We start from the raw sequence: 16,990 nt of genomic DNA, 5'->3' as shown, positions 1-16,990 counted from the left end.
TGAGCCCATGAGCCACAACTACTGAAGTCTGCCTGCCTAGAGCCCATGCTCCACAACAAGAGAAGCCACCACGATAAGAAGCCCACGCACTGCAACAAAAAGTAGCCCCCGCTCACTGCAACTAGAGAAAAGCCCGCATGCAGCAACGAAGACCCAACACAGTCAAAAATAAATTAAAAAAAACAAAACAAAACACCTCCCTATACTATATGATATCACTTATATGTGGAATCTAAAAAATAATACAAATGAATGTATATGCAATACAGAAACAGACTCACAGACACAGAAAACAAACTTATGGTTACCAAAGGGGAGAGGGAATGGAGGAGGGACAAATTAAGAGGATGGGATTAACAGATACAAACTACTATACATAAAATAAATAAGCAACAAGGATTTACTGTATAGTACAGGGAACTATATTCAATACCTTGTAATAAGCTTAATGAAAAAAAATCAGAAAAAAGATAACTGAATCTCTATGCTGTATACCTGAAACTAACACAATCAACTCTACTTCAATAAAAAAAGTAATAATGATGAATTAACAAAAAAAAACCTCCCTAAGATAGAGGTTTCCAACCTAAAAACTGTGTTCCAAGGAACTTCCACAGACAATCCTGAGGGGCTTCTCAGAGAAAAAAAGGGAAGTGGGCAGAGAAAGCCGAACTGAGGCCTCCCCGGCCTCTGCCCTCCCTCAACCAAGCAGCTTTGCTTGTATTTTATTGGGGTTTTCCTTAGGATTTCACTTGAAAAAGGAGGGTCTGCTTCTCAAAATAAGTTTGAAAACTGTTTGCTAACACATAAGCTTTGAAAGGCTCACAAACAGCCATACTGAACGGTTGGAGGAAGTATTAGGACACGTGGAGGATTTCTAGAATTGCAGGGGGCAGGGTGGGTATTCCCGGCAGTGGTGAGCCACTGCTATGGAGGGGAGTGCCTCAGTGCTGGGGATGACGATGGAGAGGTGGGTGAGAATCACGGCTTTGAGATATTTGCATTTTATGATTCTTAAAGGCAGAAAAACTCTGGATGCAAACATTTGAATCTAAATCTAGTTAAATATAATTTACCTAAGTATAAATTATATATACATACACACACATACATAAATATATACAGATAGAAATACACATACATATATGTACATATTATATAATGAATAGATATATATATGTTAAATATATATATATATACACACACACACGTATTTAATGACAGGGTAAACTGATTTGTGTTTCAGTGATTAGAAATTAGAACCCTGGGCTGACCCAGTCCTTGCCACAGGGGGTCACCCGGAGAGCCAGCTCATCACTCACACTTGCCCTGGAAAGGCAGTCTGGTTGACGGCAACTTAACATTGGCTTTGGCTCTCTTCTCAAGGGAGATTTGCAAGGATTTCTTGCCATCTGGCCTGCACCTCACTTCAGTGGGTACAGAGAGCCAGGCCCTGGTACAGTGGTCCTAAGAGTTATGGGAAGCAGGGCAGGACTCAGGCGGGGCTCCCCTGCTGGGGGCTGGGCTCTCCCCGTGGGTGGGCTGGCCTCCATATGAACCCCACGCCCTGTGCACTGGGTGGAAATATGGGCTCAGTTCTCTACCCAACAGAGATGGTGTGTAGACTACATCACCCTTTGGCCTCACATAGCCCATCACAGTTAAAGAAAACGCTGGGTCTAACTCTGAATGTGTCTTTATAACAAGGCTGTGGACTGTCGTATGCTGTTTCCCCGGCGGCTAACGTGTTTCATTTTCATCTAAAATGTGGCTGTAAATAACTTCCAATTTGAATAAAATGAAAATGGAAGTTTTTGTTTACTCTGTCAGCGATCTGAATCAGGTTGTCAAGGTGACCTGTTCGCCACACACAAGAAAGACAGCAGACTGGATGGTAAGGATCTTCTTGGGCTGGACTGGTAACTAGAAATGATTTGACTCAAATTTGGGTTTCTAAATGAGGAGCTATGGCTGCTCTGTGTAAAGCAAATGAAAAACAAGACGTGTAAATGAGGATAGAACAAACTAGTTTTACATGAAACGGATAAAACCAATTATTTTTCAGGATTCTATCCCCCTACTTCTGAGATATAATATATCTCATTATAGGCTACTGCCATTTATATCCACTTTTAGAAAGAGCTACAGGTGTTTTTTTTTTCAAAGGTTTTCTTATAAGTCTGGTAACTATGCTTTTAATTTTAATGTCATTTTTAAAATAAAAGGTTTTGATAATAGTACTTGTGTCAGGTCACCTCACATTCAAATAAAACTTTTCACATGGGCCTATTTAAGACGATTACATTTCAAGCTTCTAACCAGATGAAGTAACTGATTTATATATTAAAGACTGGTGACACCCAAAGGAATGCTCTGATGTTTGTGACAGAATAGATCCCTGGCATACACCGGATGCTTAGTCTGGGAGGAAGGATGGGCTTAGCCAGAAGGACCTCTGGCTTCTGTAGCAGGGCTCAAAGGTTTAACCTGACAGTGTTGTATTTGGGCATGAGCCTGGCAGCGGGCCAGTGAGGATGGACACAGCTTTCCCATGGGTCCAGGACACGTCCCCTTCTGTCCTTCCCGGCATCTCCAGCTTGGAGTGTATGATCCAGGAAGGCTTTCGTTCCCAGGGCTGATTCTGGCCTCTCTTCCTGGTCTCCAGTGATAACCAGCAAATTCAAGAGGTGGCAAAAATCAAGGAGAAGCTTCTTCTATTCCTTCATTTCTACCCTCTCCCCCATCCCAACGAAGACTCTGACGGAGTGCCACACTTAAACAGCCTCAATGAAGCTGACACAGCTGGGAAAGGACAGAAAGGACTCCAAGAATCACAAAGAATTACACTCTTTTTCTTCAGTCTCCGTTTTATCCTAAATAGAGTTAGTGAAGGAATAGAAGAGGTTATGAGGACTCGAGGGATGGTATCTTCAACATCTGGTCTGTTGAATACGTGTCCTGTATTTTTACTGAGGGAATTCAACACTCTGGCAAGGAACTGTGATCCAGCACTGAATCAGGGGGTTACATGTTTGAAAGAGCCCTGATGCACGATGGAAGGCGGAAGGGCAGCCCCGGGGTCCCCAGCTCCCACCCCGAGCCCAGCCATACCTGAGAGCAGCAGCCAGAGCTCCCCGCGCATGCTCTCGGGTACGCCCTTCAGCACCAGGTCCCGTGTCTTTTCCGTGCGGTACATGCAAATCCCTTGCCCATACTCAGCAAAGTGAATCTTCCAGGCTTGCTCTTTTAAAAACTCTTTGGCCTGAAAGGGATAATGAAGCAGCACTACATCCCAACGTACTTCGACAACGGTTAGGACAAGTTCGATGGAAGGTCAGAACTTTCCCTGGTGAATGGAGCAGTTAAGTTCTGGACAGAATTCATGAGAACAAAGAACTCAGATTTTCTCGAGTCCTTGCCGGATATGACACATGTATGCCCGTGGATCTGCCACGAAATTTTCTGTCCTAGAGTCAGAATTGTACTTATCTGAGATGAGTCAGCAGAATGCAAATGATATTTATGGCTTTATGTCTAGACCTCCAAGTGAAACAGTGGATGTCTTTTAAACGTGGCCTGAGACATGACGTACTTATTTGTTGGCTGACTTATACAACAGTTAAAAACAAGACCAAAAAAGGTCAGCTGTACCCTCTAGAACATCTCCTTCCACGATGAAGCCACTCTGAAACCCAATGACATATAACCATGTCATTATATGTTATATTTATATGTCATTTGTGTTTCTTCAACAAAATATCCTTTACTTGTAGGAAAATATCTATTGACATGTTGATGAGTTTACTTTTACTTAAAAAGATTTTTTCAACGTTATTGTTCTAATATAGAAAGTTCCGGGCAAGAGGAGGCGGCACCCACCAATTTCGGGTTGAACTCCTCGGGAGACCGCCGCCGATACATGGTCATCAGGGTCTGTGTGGCCGTGGGGACGCTGTTGCCATTGAGGTTAAACTGGCGCTCACCGTCAGCATCGGAGCTCGTGCTTCTCTGGGGACTGGAGGAAACGAGGCTGCTGGGCCGAGAATACACCTGCCGATGCAGAGAGCAACAAGATGCTGGAACCATTTTGGCTACAGAATCTACTTCTTCAGTGTCCTCTGGACAGACATCGATAGCTACGTCATGGTTCCTAAGAGGTTTCTTGTGATGTGACAAAGTAGGAGAAAGGCAGCAAACCAGCACTTTGATGGGGATTAGATGGGGTCATGGGCCACAGAGCTTCAATGCCCAAAATAGGTTTCCTCTGTATTTTAGATGCATTTTTACAACAAGCTGGTTGGCCACGTGTCTCTCTGATTAGTATGCATGCAAAGCATGATGTGGTTGAATCAACTGCTAATGGGATCACCTCCCTCACCTCCTCTCTAGCTTCTGGTGCCTCAGAAATGCCTACAGAAGCTTGGAGCAGGAAGACGGGGGCAGGCATGTTACTCATGAGCTCACCATTTTTGCCGTGTATTTTAGCTGCTAGTAAGTTGCTCTCTCACTTGAGCTAATTACATATCTGTCAGGGCTCCAGTTCTCTGGATGTCTAGGGCTTAATTCAATAGGGATACAATTCGTATTTTATCATCATCAAATCATCATAATGATGTTGTATTTCAGTTCTGAGTGACCTCTGTACCATTCCCAACAAGGTCACTTATATAGACCAGAGTCACTTGCTATGTAACCAGGACAAATTACTTAATAATGCTTTCAACAGTGAAAGAAGAGGGATAGACCAGATGATCTCTAAGATTCTGTCCGGCCCTATGATCCCAAACATAAACTCCATGAGATTTAAATGAGATACTGCTCTAGACATCAGAGTAGGTGGTTCATCTTAGCACAGCTGCAAAGCTTCAAGATCAGACTAACAGACAGGGAGGTGAACACCCCCGGGGAAGAGTAAGAAGATGAACCAAAACACCTGCAGGTGCCTTCCACAGACCTCATCATCTGAACTGTTGTAGCTTCCTGCAAACTCTTTGTCCGAGTATATTTTGGAGGTCGTCTGTTGCAGGAAATCAGAGATCCTCTGCACTAGAAAGTCTCTGTCTCTCAAATTGGCAAACAGGAAGGTCATCCTGTTCTTGGTGCTGATGGATAAAGGACTGGGGAGCACGCTGGAGCTGTCTGCCTTTTCTACAATCGTCACCTGAAAAGAAACAGGACACCAAGAGTATTATTTTCCAGGGATTATCCGACAGCAACCTCTGAGTAGCACTGAAAAGAACACAACACTCTTAAATCTCTGTAGAAACCTCCTCTATTTTATTGAGGCAAGTTGAGATTCTTTAGTCCTGTTCCAATAAAATAAAACAGCTCATAACAAGTCAAACTGGAGCTGGAATCATCTTACTGGTCTTTCTAAATTAGTAGTTATAAACCGAGAGGGATTTTTGCCCCCCCAGGAGACATTTGGCAACATCTAGAGGCACTTCTAGTAGTCACAAGTGGAGGGTACCACTGGCATCTCATAGGTAGAGGAAGGGATGCTGCTAAAACATCCTGCAGTGCACAGGACCCAGGACAGCCCGCCCCCATCAAAGTCCGGCCCAAGATGCCAATAGTGCCAAGGTTGAGAAACCTTGTTGTAAAGGAATTCTTTGATTTTCATTAAAATTTAATGGAACCATAAGAGGGACGACTCCTAGCTGTTGCTTCATCTGTAAGAGACAGAAACAACCGATGACACTGGGCCCTTTTACCAGCTTAATGTGGGGATGGCTTTCAGAACACCACCAATCCTTCAAGCATCTCATTCAGACTCCAGGGCTTTGCACCCCTCACCTCTTGCCACTTCAAAGTTTTAAAGGTTCGATTCTGAACAGACATGACGTAAACAGCTTAACTGCAACCCTATCTGCATTGGCTGACTCTGTGTGTGTGTGTGTGTGTGTGTGTTTGTGTGTGTGTGTGCGCGCATGCGTGCGCACACGTGCACGCATAGCATGTGTGGTGAAGTAAGTCTACCACGTCAGGAGAAAAGTAGGAAAGAGGGGCATGTGTTTTAGCTTTGAAATGACGACATATATTTGGTGGCTTATAATAGGATTTTCATCAACTGGGAACTAGGATAAATGCATTACAACTTTTTTCTTAGCACATTAGGAAGAAGATCTCAAGGCCAGCCCTAGATAAATGGTTTATTTGCAGCAGCTCTGACTCTGTAGAGTTAAGTTTCTTTCCCATCTTCATTTCCACATGTAAGCAGTCTAGACAGGTTCAACTTCAACCTCTTCATCAGCATTTTCATGTGAAATACATTTCCTCCCAAGCAGAACTTTAAAAACTTTTCTCCCCTTCAAGGCTAAGGAATTTCTTGGAATTGCCTAAAAAAAGTTGCATGGTCCCAAGTGCAAACAGATATTACTGGGGTCCATAAAGGGAAAAAATTGCAGGACCTGTCTTCTGTTCTCAGACTTCATAAATATGTACAAGTTAGATATATACGTACACTTTTTTAAAGGAATCTCCGAGATACCTGGAGTTGCACATAAAAGTGTTTTTTTTCCCTCAATGCAAAAGAAGCTAGAGAAACTGGGGGAAAAAAACCCAACTTCTTTATCATGAAAAGGATTTTCCCATGACACTTCAGACATGTGTTAAACACGCTTATTTTAAAAGACTGATAAAAACCTCCTTTTCTCTCAGTAGATTTTTTGATTCTTTTAGTCACCAGGCATCTGAGATTAAATGACAGATGTCAAGGGAATTAAAGGTTCAAGTTCTCTGCCTAAAACACAGACATCATGTGCATCGTGATGGAGTCAAAGTGGAAAGTCCTGTATCTAGCAGGATCACGAATAGAGAGACAGCAAGAAAGCTCCCTCAGAAAACCTAGGAAGGTTCCCACGGGTTACAACCTATTTTTCACTGGCAAACGAGTTCTAGTAGAATTCTACCCCATAAGCTTTGTGCCACCAGGAACGGGCAACAGCTATATCCGAATATTTTACAGAACAATGAGACACATTTTCGTTACCAACTTGGGTTATAAAATAGATCAAATTTAATCAAATCTTGGTGTGTCATATGGAACACTTACAAGGTAATTTATAATTGAAAGAAAAGAGAGACTTTATCTGGAATCTCTAATGAGGACCCCGATCACTTCACTTTATCCTCCTGCTTTGCTGCCTCAGTAATTTCTATAAAATCTACAGCAATATGATTCTGTGTAAACATTTAACACGTATCGATTTGGTCTACCTTAAGTCTGTATGTAGAATATATATTAACAATCTCCAGTCAATATTTCTACTTATTTATAAAAAGTTAAATAAAACAACAATTCCTAGTCTACACAATCCTAAAAGTAGCCGTTCCAAGGAGGACGCAGTGTTCCCATGGAGGGTCCTGCTCATCGATCAGCTTAACTCAGTTCACAGGCACACCACCTCTACTCAAACAGACCTGGATGGAGGGTGGGAGCCTCATCCTAGTGTTTTTCTGTCATTATCATACCTAGAGGTAATAAAAATTACATTAAGTCCTTTGCTTCTTCCATTAGGCGAGGTTCGGGACTTACCATGAATATATCTCAGCGATTCATCAGGTTAAAGGACAGGGCACTGCTGTCTCATTGAGCATTTCTTTAAAGCTGCATCCTCCAACCACAACACGCTTTATTATTTTTTTTTTTTTGCAGTACGCGGGCCTCTCACTGTTGTGGCCTCTCCCGTTGCGGAGCACAGGCTCCGGACGCGCAGGCTCAGCGGCCATGGCTCACGGGCCCAGCTGCTCCGCGGCATGTGGGATCTTCCCGGACTGGGGCACGAACCCGTGTCCCCTGCATCGGCAGGCGGACTCTCAACCACTGCGCCACCAGGGAAGCCCAACACGCTTTATTTTTAAATGCTACCTCTACCATTGTCCCTCTTCTGACTTACCCTGAAATATGACTGAATGATCTTTGCGCTACCGCCTGCTGGGGAAAACTAGCAAGCAGAAGATGGGCTGAGGACATGAACCACTATTCTCTCAATTCCCCCGAACTCTCACCATCCTATTATAAATCACACTAACATGTACACAGAGCACCTGGACCAAACCGGGAGGTGGGGAACAGGAGAGAAGACGTCTGGACAGCAGCTCCCAGCCCCTCTCTGCTCCTGAGTTGTCTCTGGATAAACAAAGTGATGATTCACTCAGATTCATAAATGACACATTCACGGTACATTCTTAATCCCAGGATGGGTTTCCCTAGCCAGTCCAGGTCACTCTGCTTTACTATGTTCAGGTAGTACTTGATGAAGAAAATTTTTAGTAGCAGCCTTGGTGATAGATGTTAACTGGACTTATCGTGGTGATCATTCTATAATATATACAAATATCAAATCACTACTTTGTTCACCTGAAACTAATGTGTCAATTACACCACACAGACACAGACACACAGACACACAGACACACACAGACACACACAGACACACACACAGACACACACACACACACACACACACACACACACACACAGAGTTTAGTAACTCCCTAAGACAAAGTTTGCTGGAAAAAGTCATGAAATGCCTTTCAGAGCCAATTGTAAGTCCTGATGAATTATCCATCTCAGAATTCACTCCCAACAATTCCTGGCCTCCAAATGTGTTATAATACCACTTAGTTCACCCTATAAGAAGGAGAACTAGATTTTTCAATTGCTTAACATTTTGCATTCTTTTTGATCCACCAATTAAACTTCTAGGAACTTATCACTTAAGGAAAATTATATATATGATTGGGAGAAAACTAAAAACAATGCAAAGGTCCAAGCACAGGTAACCTAAAAAGAAGAAATAAATTATACATATCCATTAATGGAATAATATGCAGTCACTAGAAGTTACATGGTAAAAGAAAATTTTATGATACGGGGTAAAGTTTAGTGTACACCCACTGTTAAGGGAATTAAGAAAAAAATAAAAATTCTTTATGTTTTATATCTAAATAATATAAATAACATATACACAGCAATGTATAGAAAGCCTGAAAAGCTGTACAGTGGAATGTCAACATCGTCGTCTTCGAAGGGTGGGATTAGGACTGAATTTTGTTTTCTTTTTATTTGTAGTTTTACTAATTTTCCGTGATAATGATACAATATTTTTGAAACAAGAAAAAACAAACAAAATTTGCTTACATAAATGATTTTGTTAAAAAAAAAAGAAAAGAAGGCAGAAGGAAACTTGAATCCTTTACTATAGAGAATCTTAAAGGGTCAATCTTGATTAAATAGCCAAAGCTTCTAACCGTCTTAATTTCTAGAAAAGGACCAGAGTAAGTTGAAAGTTACCAGGTCAGAAACTGTGGGTCTGCCAGCCCTTGACATCCTAACTTTGAGTTGCTTCTCAACCCCAAACGGCAAGGCTTCCATACAAGTACCAGAGTAATCTATCACTGTGAGGACACGACAGAACGCACCTCCACCCCAGATACAATAAGAATGTTTCTTAGTCTTCACTGTCTATGGGCATCAGCCTGGCACTCTATTAAAATACAGACTTCCCAAACTTGCAGCGATCCAGAAGATCTGGGGTGGGCTCAGGAATCTGCCACTGTGGCCAGCGGTCCCAGTGGTTCTAATGCAAGGAATCGACAAACCGGACAGATCTGAACACTGGGCTTTCTGATTCACAACCTAGACTGTCTCCTCTGAAGACCAAGCTGCTCAGGCTGTGAGTCAGGTGTAGTAACTACATTTTCTAGCTTCTGTATTTGATGTTTTCACATCTTGGGGCCTTTTTGACCGAGAGTTAGCCAACTCCTGGAGACAGTAAAGGACTCACCTGTGAGCAGGCCTTTTATAGGCAAACCAACCAATCCAAGCCCATACCCCAGTGACCTCCTATATCTGCTCTCACACTCAGGGCCACATTCACCTGCCCTCATCACCCCAGGGCCAGGTACCAGACAACTAGGGGTAGGCCCTCTGCCCTGGAGCCTGCCAAAATTATTCAGCTCGCCAATCCTAAGCCTGCTTACCCTGCCTCGCCTGTTTCTTCCCATGGAAACCACAATAAAGGCTCTTGCCCATGTTTTCCCCAGCTTCTTTGCCTGCTGACTCACCCTGGTGCTTCCCTGCGTGGTCCCCACGGCATGGCGTGCTCCCCCTAGTGGAATCTGTGAGTATAGCAAGCAATCTTTTCAATGACAGTCATCTCCTGCTCTGTTGGCCTCACCTTACCTGAACAAGAATGAAATCTACATTTTAAAATACCAGGCTGTCTCTGGAAGAAAATATCTCGCAGGTCCCATGGTCACTTAGAGCAATGACAACAAATAAAAGAGTGGCATGGGACTTCCCTGGTGGTGCAGTGATTAAGAATCCGCCTGCCAATGCAGGGGACACGGGTCCAATCTCTGGTCTGGGAAGGTCCCACATGCCGCGGAGCAACTAAGCCCGTGCGCCACAACTACTGAGCCTGTGCTCAAGAGCCCACGAGCCGCAACTACTGAAGCCCATGTGCCTAGAGCCCAGGCTCTGCAACAAGAGAAGCCACCGCGATGAGAAGCCCGCGCACCGCAACGAAGACCCAACACAGCCAAAAATAAATAAAATTTAAAAATATATTTAAAAAAAAAAAAAAAAAGAGTGGCATGGCTTCCCTGGTGGCGCAGTGGTTGAGAGTCCGCCTGCCGATGCAGGGGACACGGGTTCGTGCCCCGGTCCGGGAAGATCCCACATGCCGCGGAACGGCTGGGCCCGTGAGCCATGGCCGCTGAGCCTGCGCATCCGGAGCCTGTGCTCCGCAACGGGAGAGGCCACAACAGTGAGAGGCCCGCGTACCGCAAAAAAAAAAAAAAAGAGTGGCAGATTCCATCAAAGAATTATGAACACTCATCTATGGTTAAAAGCCAACTCACGGCTGGTAAAAGATACCCAGAAAGGTATTACCAGTAAAACTCTTAAAATACCCTAAAAGTTCCATTTTCACCTGCCACTTACCTCTCGGAGTGGGATAATGAGGCTGCACAGGTTTTCCTCCTTGCTGGTAAAGCAGATGTAGTTTGTGGACACAAACATCTGCCCCAAAATGTGCATTTTGTTGAATGGAGTCCAGAGGGTGCAGTCTGTGTGGCCATCTAATTTTTCATCTTTGGGCAGCCGGAAAAGTGCACGGTATCTCTCACTCTTTGCCCTGGCATCCAGATCGCTGGAAAGCAACAAAAATAACACCCCACACAAAATAAAAGTTTCAGTACCTCTAAATGATGCGGCAATGGAGGTTCCCCAGCCCATCTTTCCCCTCCTCCATCTAGTGAGACTTATTCCTGCCTTCTTGGCTTCCTACTGGCGTTAACTCCAAACTATGACCCAAAAGTATAATGAAATTATTTTAATGTATTTAGGTCCCTTGTGTAGCCATTTTGCAATCAGTATCTGTGGATGTCAAAGGATCTTAGGAAAACAAGGCCTGGCCAGGAAATAATTCTCTTTCTAAAAGAATACAGTAATTTCTTAAGAGATGATTACATTTATCCATGACTCATCCACAGCCACTCTTGGGGCCTTCTCTTTTAAGAACGACCTAATGCAAATACACGCAGCCACACGAATCTGCTGACTGACACTGTCCACACTGAGTAGACAATAAGACTGTGCAAAACACAGGAACGACCCACCTCCAGGACAACCAGAGTATCTAACCTCGTCTGGGTCCTCAGGTAACTATGATCTTTTCCCTAATGAGTTCCTTTATCCTGTTCATCATGGCAGCCGTTTAAACCTCTTTGCTCAAGCTTTTATGCTACTTCAGCCCCCTGACGATCCAGTTTCTGGCTTCACAGGGCAAAGACAGGCCCTCCAATTCCCTCCCTCCTGTCTCCAAAACCAACTCCATCCTCATCTCATCCTACTTCCTTTCCCTGTTTCAAAGGGAGGTGTATCAGCACACATAAGCATCCTTTTCCATGTCCATTTCCATTTCCATTTCCATTCATTTTCTTCTAGCTTTATCTCCGTGCTCCCTTCTGTCCCTGCACTTACCCCTCACCAACAAACTCTTCCCATCTGCCTACTTCATACCATCCTCTGGTCAAATCTTTTTCATTCTAAAAGGAGCAAGCCCCCTCCTTTACCATTGAATTTCTTGAAAAAGCAGTCCGTACTGTCCTAATGCCCTTGGCTTGCCTTTCACGTGCTATTCACCCCACTGTAGTAACCCATCTTCTTCTCACTCTATCAAAACATGTCTCAAATCACCAAAAGCGTTTTAATTGCAGTGACTTCTTGTCAGGTACCAGCTGGATGGCAATGACTGCCAATTCCAGTTTGATGTCCTGCAGGCGACTTAACTCAACACGATCAAAACTGAGCCCTCATATCCCTTGGACAAGCTCTTCCTTCCCTCATCCCCACCTCAGTTAGGGGTAATTCCATGCATACCATCATACTCTAGAGCATCAGCTTTTCCCTCGCCTTCTCTCTAGCCCAGATCCAGACTCCCAGGCCTCTCTGCAGCCTCGCCTCATCTCATGCCCAGCCACCTTTCACACGTGCGATGGACTAACTTTCCTCTGTGCTCTTCCCTTTTGCTTCTCCCATCATGTTATTCCCTCTGCCTGAAATATCCATCCTACTGACTCTGAATGAGTGATGTCTACTATGTCTTGAGAGCCCAGCTCCAAGCAGCTCTGCTGAGAGGTCTTTCCTACACACTCTGCCCACCTCCCCATGTGTGTGCTCATGGCGCTCTGCTCATAGGAACAGAAGAGGTCCCATCCCATTGTACTGGAGCTGGTCGTGTCTGCCTCGCTTAATGAACTGGGAGTGCCTTACGTAGTCTTTTTCAGTTTTGTATCTATACCTGGAAAACTGTTCTGAACCCTTGAAGTTGTTCAGAAAAGGTTAACTTTCATAAAGGAACAGATGTGTTTCTTGTTTCTAAAGTCTGTAAAAGACGCTAAGTCTCTGACACCTACCGTTTTAGAGCAGACACTTTTTTAGGAGATTTCTTTTTCAGTTTAGGCAGGGATCGATCTTGTTCAAACCCCTCATTGTCTAAGAGTTGCCTCATGGCGATGTTGGCGAGCTGCTCCATTAACTTGAAGGTCTCATTGATGTTGAGGAATACGGAGAAGAAATGTTCGCTGGACCTCGTGCTCACTTTAATCACGTCAGGCAGAAGCAGCGTGGCGTTCTTCTCGAGCTGAGTGATGTCCACCCACCGGATAACCAGCTTGGCTAAGCACAGGGAACAAGGTTGGGTCAACACACAGCTGCTCAAAATCCTTTCGAGATACTGGAAACTAACAACCCTGCCCCCCAATCTCACTGACCTCCTTTGAGTTTACGTGCCCATGTGTATCATTGTTCTGTTTGTTAGTTTTAACAGACAAACCTGGACCACAAAAATTCTGAGTTACAATTATTACGGATATAAGTCCATGTCTACTAAATGAATTATACCTTTGGTGAATCTCTACTATTTCATAACTAATTTCATTACAACCGTTGAGCCAAAAATGATTGAATTCAATTGTTAAGTCATCACAAAAGAGTGCTGGCTCAGTTACAACTACAGATTTATTATTGTTGATGTTTGGATGTGGTTTATGCGTTCAGGGCAGGCAAACCTCAGGAGACTTTCAAAAGCTTCCCTCTGAAATTCTAGAGAACTCACCTTCCCTTCCCATCAGAAAAGAATAAAAGCAAAGGTGGTTAATACTGAGGTACATCCAACCCTGTCGGGGAACCTTCCCCTTCCAGTAGCTGCAAGAGTAATAGTTGACGAGTTTCTCTTCCTCAGGCATTCCAAACAGCCGATGGAACTTCACAATGGCTTCCTTGAACTTCTCTGTGTCGTCATCTTCCTTCACATCATTGATTTTGTTATACTCTGCAATGATGCCCTAAGAAGTGATAAAGCACAAAACACACAACTGGTATCACTATGACTAGAGCTGCTTTTTCCCGTATCTTGTACATAACTGGAAAGGAACAAAAAATTTCTAAGGCTAGAGTTCAAAAAACCTGAATTATTTTCAAAGCCAATTCCCTAATTCTAAGCCAATTAACAAGCAGCATTTATGTACTAAAAGATTTCCAAAGAGCAATATAGATTTTCATATCAGTTTATTGGTACTAATCATTTTTTTAAGTTCACTTAGAATGAAGCCCATAGTTTTCTTTTACACATGAGGAGATGAAAAGATTTTGCTAGTTCTACTACTTTTCCTAGCTTATCATGATAGACTTATCCCAAAGGTCAACCAACATCTGCCTTTCTCAAAAACTCAATGAGGGGCTTCCCCCGTGGTCCAGGGGTTAAGAATCCGCCTTCCAGGGCTTCCCTGCTGGCACAGTGGTTAATATTCCTCCTGCCAATGCAGGGGACATGGGTTTGAGCCCCGGTCTGGGAAGATCCCACATGTCGCAGAGCAACTAAGCCTGTGTGCTACAACTACTGAGCCTGTGCTCTAGAGCCTGAGAGCCACAACTGCTGAAGCCCGCTCACCTAGAGCCTGTGCTCCACAACAAGAGAAGCCACTGCAATGAGAAGCCCGTGCACCGCAACAAAGAGTAGCCCCCGCTCATTGCAAGTAGAAGGCCCGCACGCGGCAACGAAGAGCCAACGCAGCCAAGAATAAATAAAATAAATAAAAATTTAAAAAAAGTTTAAAAGGGTATATGTTGTTTTTCCAAATTAGCATGTATCTTAAGGGGCCATATCTTAGTCTTTATTGTGTCCTGCAGAGTCACAGATTTCTAAGTCTAAAATTGTTTGAGTTAGCAAAATTAACTTGGAAAGCTAAGTACCAAGTTGCTGACTCCTGTTCTTTTGTCATATGGGAGGATTGAATGGCTGGCATCGGTAGTAGCAATGTACTTCCCTGAGAGTATCTAAGGTAAGGTTGTTTCCTCTAATTACTTTTGGTGCTACTCCACTGAGAGAATAGAGATGTTGGCTTTGATGGAGGCCAGGGGAGACCCATTTTGGACCTTGGCTGCTTTGAGGGTGAGCAGGCTTTGGTAGCGTGCTATCCTACGGAACTGTAGACAGCCAGGAGGCAGCATGAGGGCACTGGACCTCTGGGTGGGGAGGAGAAGAAGCCACTTCAGAGAGAAGAGGGATGGAAACACCTTTGCCAGTTGGCACACACATCTGCAGCCTATGTGACATTTCAAAGTTATCAGTGCCTTCAGACGGGGAGCCAAAAATATGTAAGAATGAAAAGAAGAAATAAATAAATGAATAGATGAAAGGGACTGAATGAGAACCACTAATAAGAAGTAGCAGTTGGGGGGCTTCCCTGGTGGCGCAGTGGTCAAGAGTCCGCCTGTCGATGCAGGGGACGCGGGTTCGTGCCCCGGTCCGGGAGGATCCCGCGTGCCGCGGAGCGGCTGGGCCCGTGGGCCATGGCCGCTGAGCCTGTGGGTCCGGAGCCTGCGCTCTGCAATGGAAGAGGCCACAACAGTGAGAGGCCCGCGTACCGCAAAAAAAAAAAGAAAAAAAAAATTTAGTACAGTAGAAGAAATAAAATAAAAATTGATCAGTCTGTAGAATTTTAATGAGAAACACTGTTGGATCACTTCCTAGAATTCCTCCTTAACCTAGATTTAAAGAAAGGCTTCTATGACTGAACATCCAGATGCTATAATAGAAAAAATTGATGATTTTGACCAAATAAAAATGTAAACTTTGCCTGGCGAAAATTATCATGAGCCAAGTCAAATGACAAACATACATCATTGATACAGGGCTAACAGGTTTTGTATAAAAAGAACTTTTATGGGCTTCCCTGGTGGCGCAGTGGTTGAGAGTCTGCCTGCTGATGCAGGGGACACGGGTTTGTGCCCCGGTCTGGGAAGATCCCACATGCCGCGGAACGGCTGGGCCCGTGAGCCATGGCCGCTGAGCCTGCGCGTCCGGAGCCTGTGCTCCGCAACGGGAGAGGCCACAACAGTGAGAGGCCTGCGTACCGCAAAAAAAAAAAAAAAAAAAAAGAAAAGAACTTTAAAAAATATGTATTTATTTATTTGGCCGCACCGGGTCTTAGCTGCAGCACGTGGGATCCTCATTGCTGAGTGCGGGATATTCAGCTGCGGCATGCGGGTTCCTAGTTGTGGTATGCGGGATCCAGTTCCCCAACCTGGGATCAAACCTGGGCCCCCTGCACTGGGAGCGCAGAGTCTTAGCCACTGGACCACCAGGGAAGTCCCAAGAGCTTTTAAAAATTAAAGAAAAATAAGAACAAAGTCTCAAGAGAAAAATAGGTAAAAGACATGAACAGTCTACAAACAGGGTTATAAAAACAGCCCTTAAACATAAGAAAAGATGTTTAACTTCACTCATAAATGAGATAAATACAAATTAAAACAATACTAAAACAAGCGTGCCACGGAGCAGCTAGAGCCCATGCACCACAACTACTGAGCCTGCACTCTACAGCCCGCGAGCCGCAACTACTGAGCCCACATGCCACAACTACTGAAGTCCGAGCACCTAGAGCCCGTGCTCCCCAACGAGAGAAGCCACCACAATGAGAAGCCCGTGCACCACAATGAACAGTAGCCCCCGCTCGCCACAACTAGAGAAAGCCCGTGCGCAGCAACAAAGGCCCAACACAGTCGAAAATAAATAAATTAATTAATTTTTTTTAAAAAAAGGCAAATGCAGAGGAGCATATATTCAGGGAGCCTTATGTATAAGAATTAAAGAGAAATAAGAAAAATACATATATTTGGCCTATTTTTACAAAAAGAAACACAGGAAGGATAAGCCAGAATAGCAATGAAACTGGTTAACTACGAGGGGTTGCGGGGAGAAGGGTAGCAAGGATGCAGGAGGAGGTAACACTTTTTGAGGAATTTTGACTTTTGGAAGCATGTTAATATCTTCTGTATTCAAAAACAAATAAAATTAAACTCTCAATGTCAGGAAGAAGAAAGAGCCTAAAATGGAAAGCAAACTGAAACAAATGGCCGATTCCAGGCCTGGGTCAGGGAAGGTACCAGATGAGTCTGGAACACCCTGTTAGACCA

At 44.0% G+C, this 16,990-nt stretch overlaps 1 protein-coding gene across 1 annotated transcript in view; it reads right to left on the bottom strand.

Annotated features, from left to right (window-relative positions):
- The window catches only part of TBC1D9 (TBC1 domain family member 9), a 103,080-nt gene that overhangs the window by 25,793 nt on the left and 60,297 nt on the right, over positions 1 to 16,990 (bottom strand). The window contains exons 4-9 of the mRNA XM_082838522.1: positions 13,629 to 13,857; positions 12,928 to 13,189; positions 10,952 to 11,159; positions 4,955 to 5,161; positions 3,880 to 4,050; positions 3,112 to 3,262 (exon numbers count right to left, since the gene is read on the bottom strand). Of these exons, the coding sequence (XP_082694648.1) occupies positions 3,112 to 3,262; positions 3,880 to 4,050; positions 4,955 to 5,161; positions 10,952 to 11,159; positions 12,928 to 13,189; positions 13,629 to 13,857 (1,228 nt within the window). The remainder of the gene's footprint in view (positions 1 to 3,111; positions 3,263 to 3,879; positions 4,051 to 4,954; positions 5,162 to 10,951; positions 11,160 to 12,927; positions 13,190 to 13,628; positions 13,858 to 16,990) is intronic.

The sequence above is a fragment of the Leucopleurus acutus genome, assembly GCF_964270905.1.
Source record: "Leucopleurus acutus genome assembly, chromosome: 4".
In the NCBI taxonomy this organism is placed as follows: Eukaryota; Metazoa; Chordata; class Mammalia; order Artiodactyla; family Delphinidae; genus Leucopleurus; species Leucopleurus acutus.
This window is presented reverse-complemented; position numbering and strand designations above follow the sequence as displayed.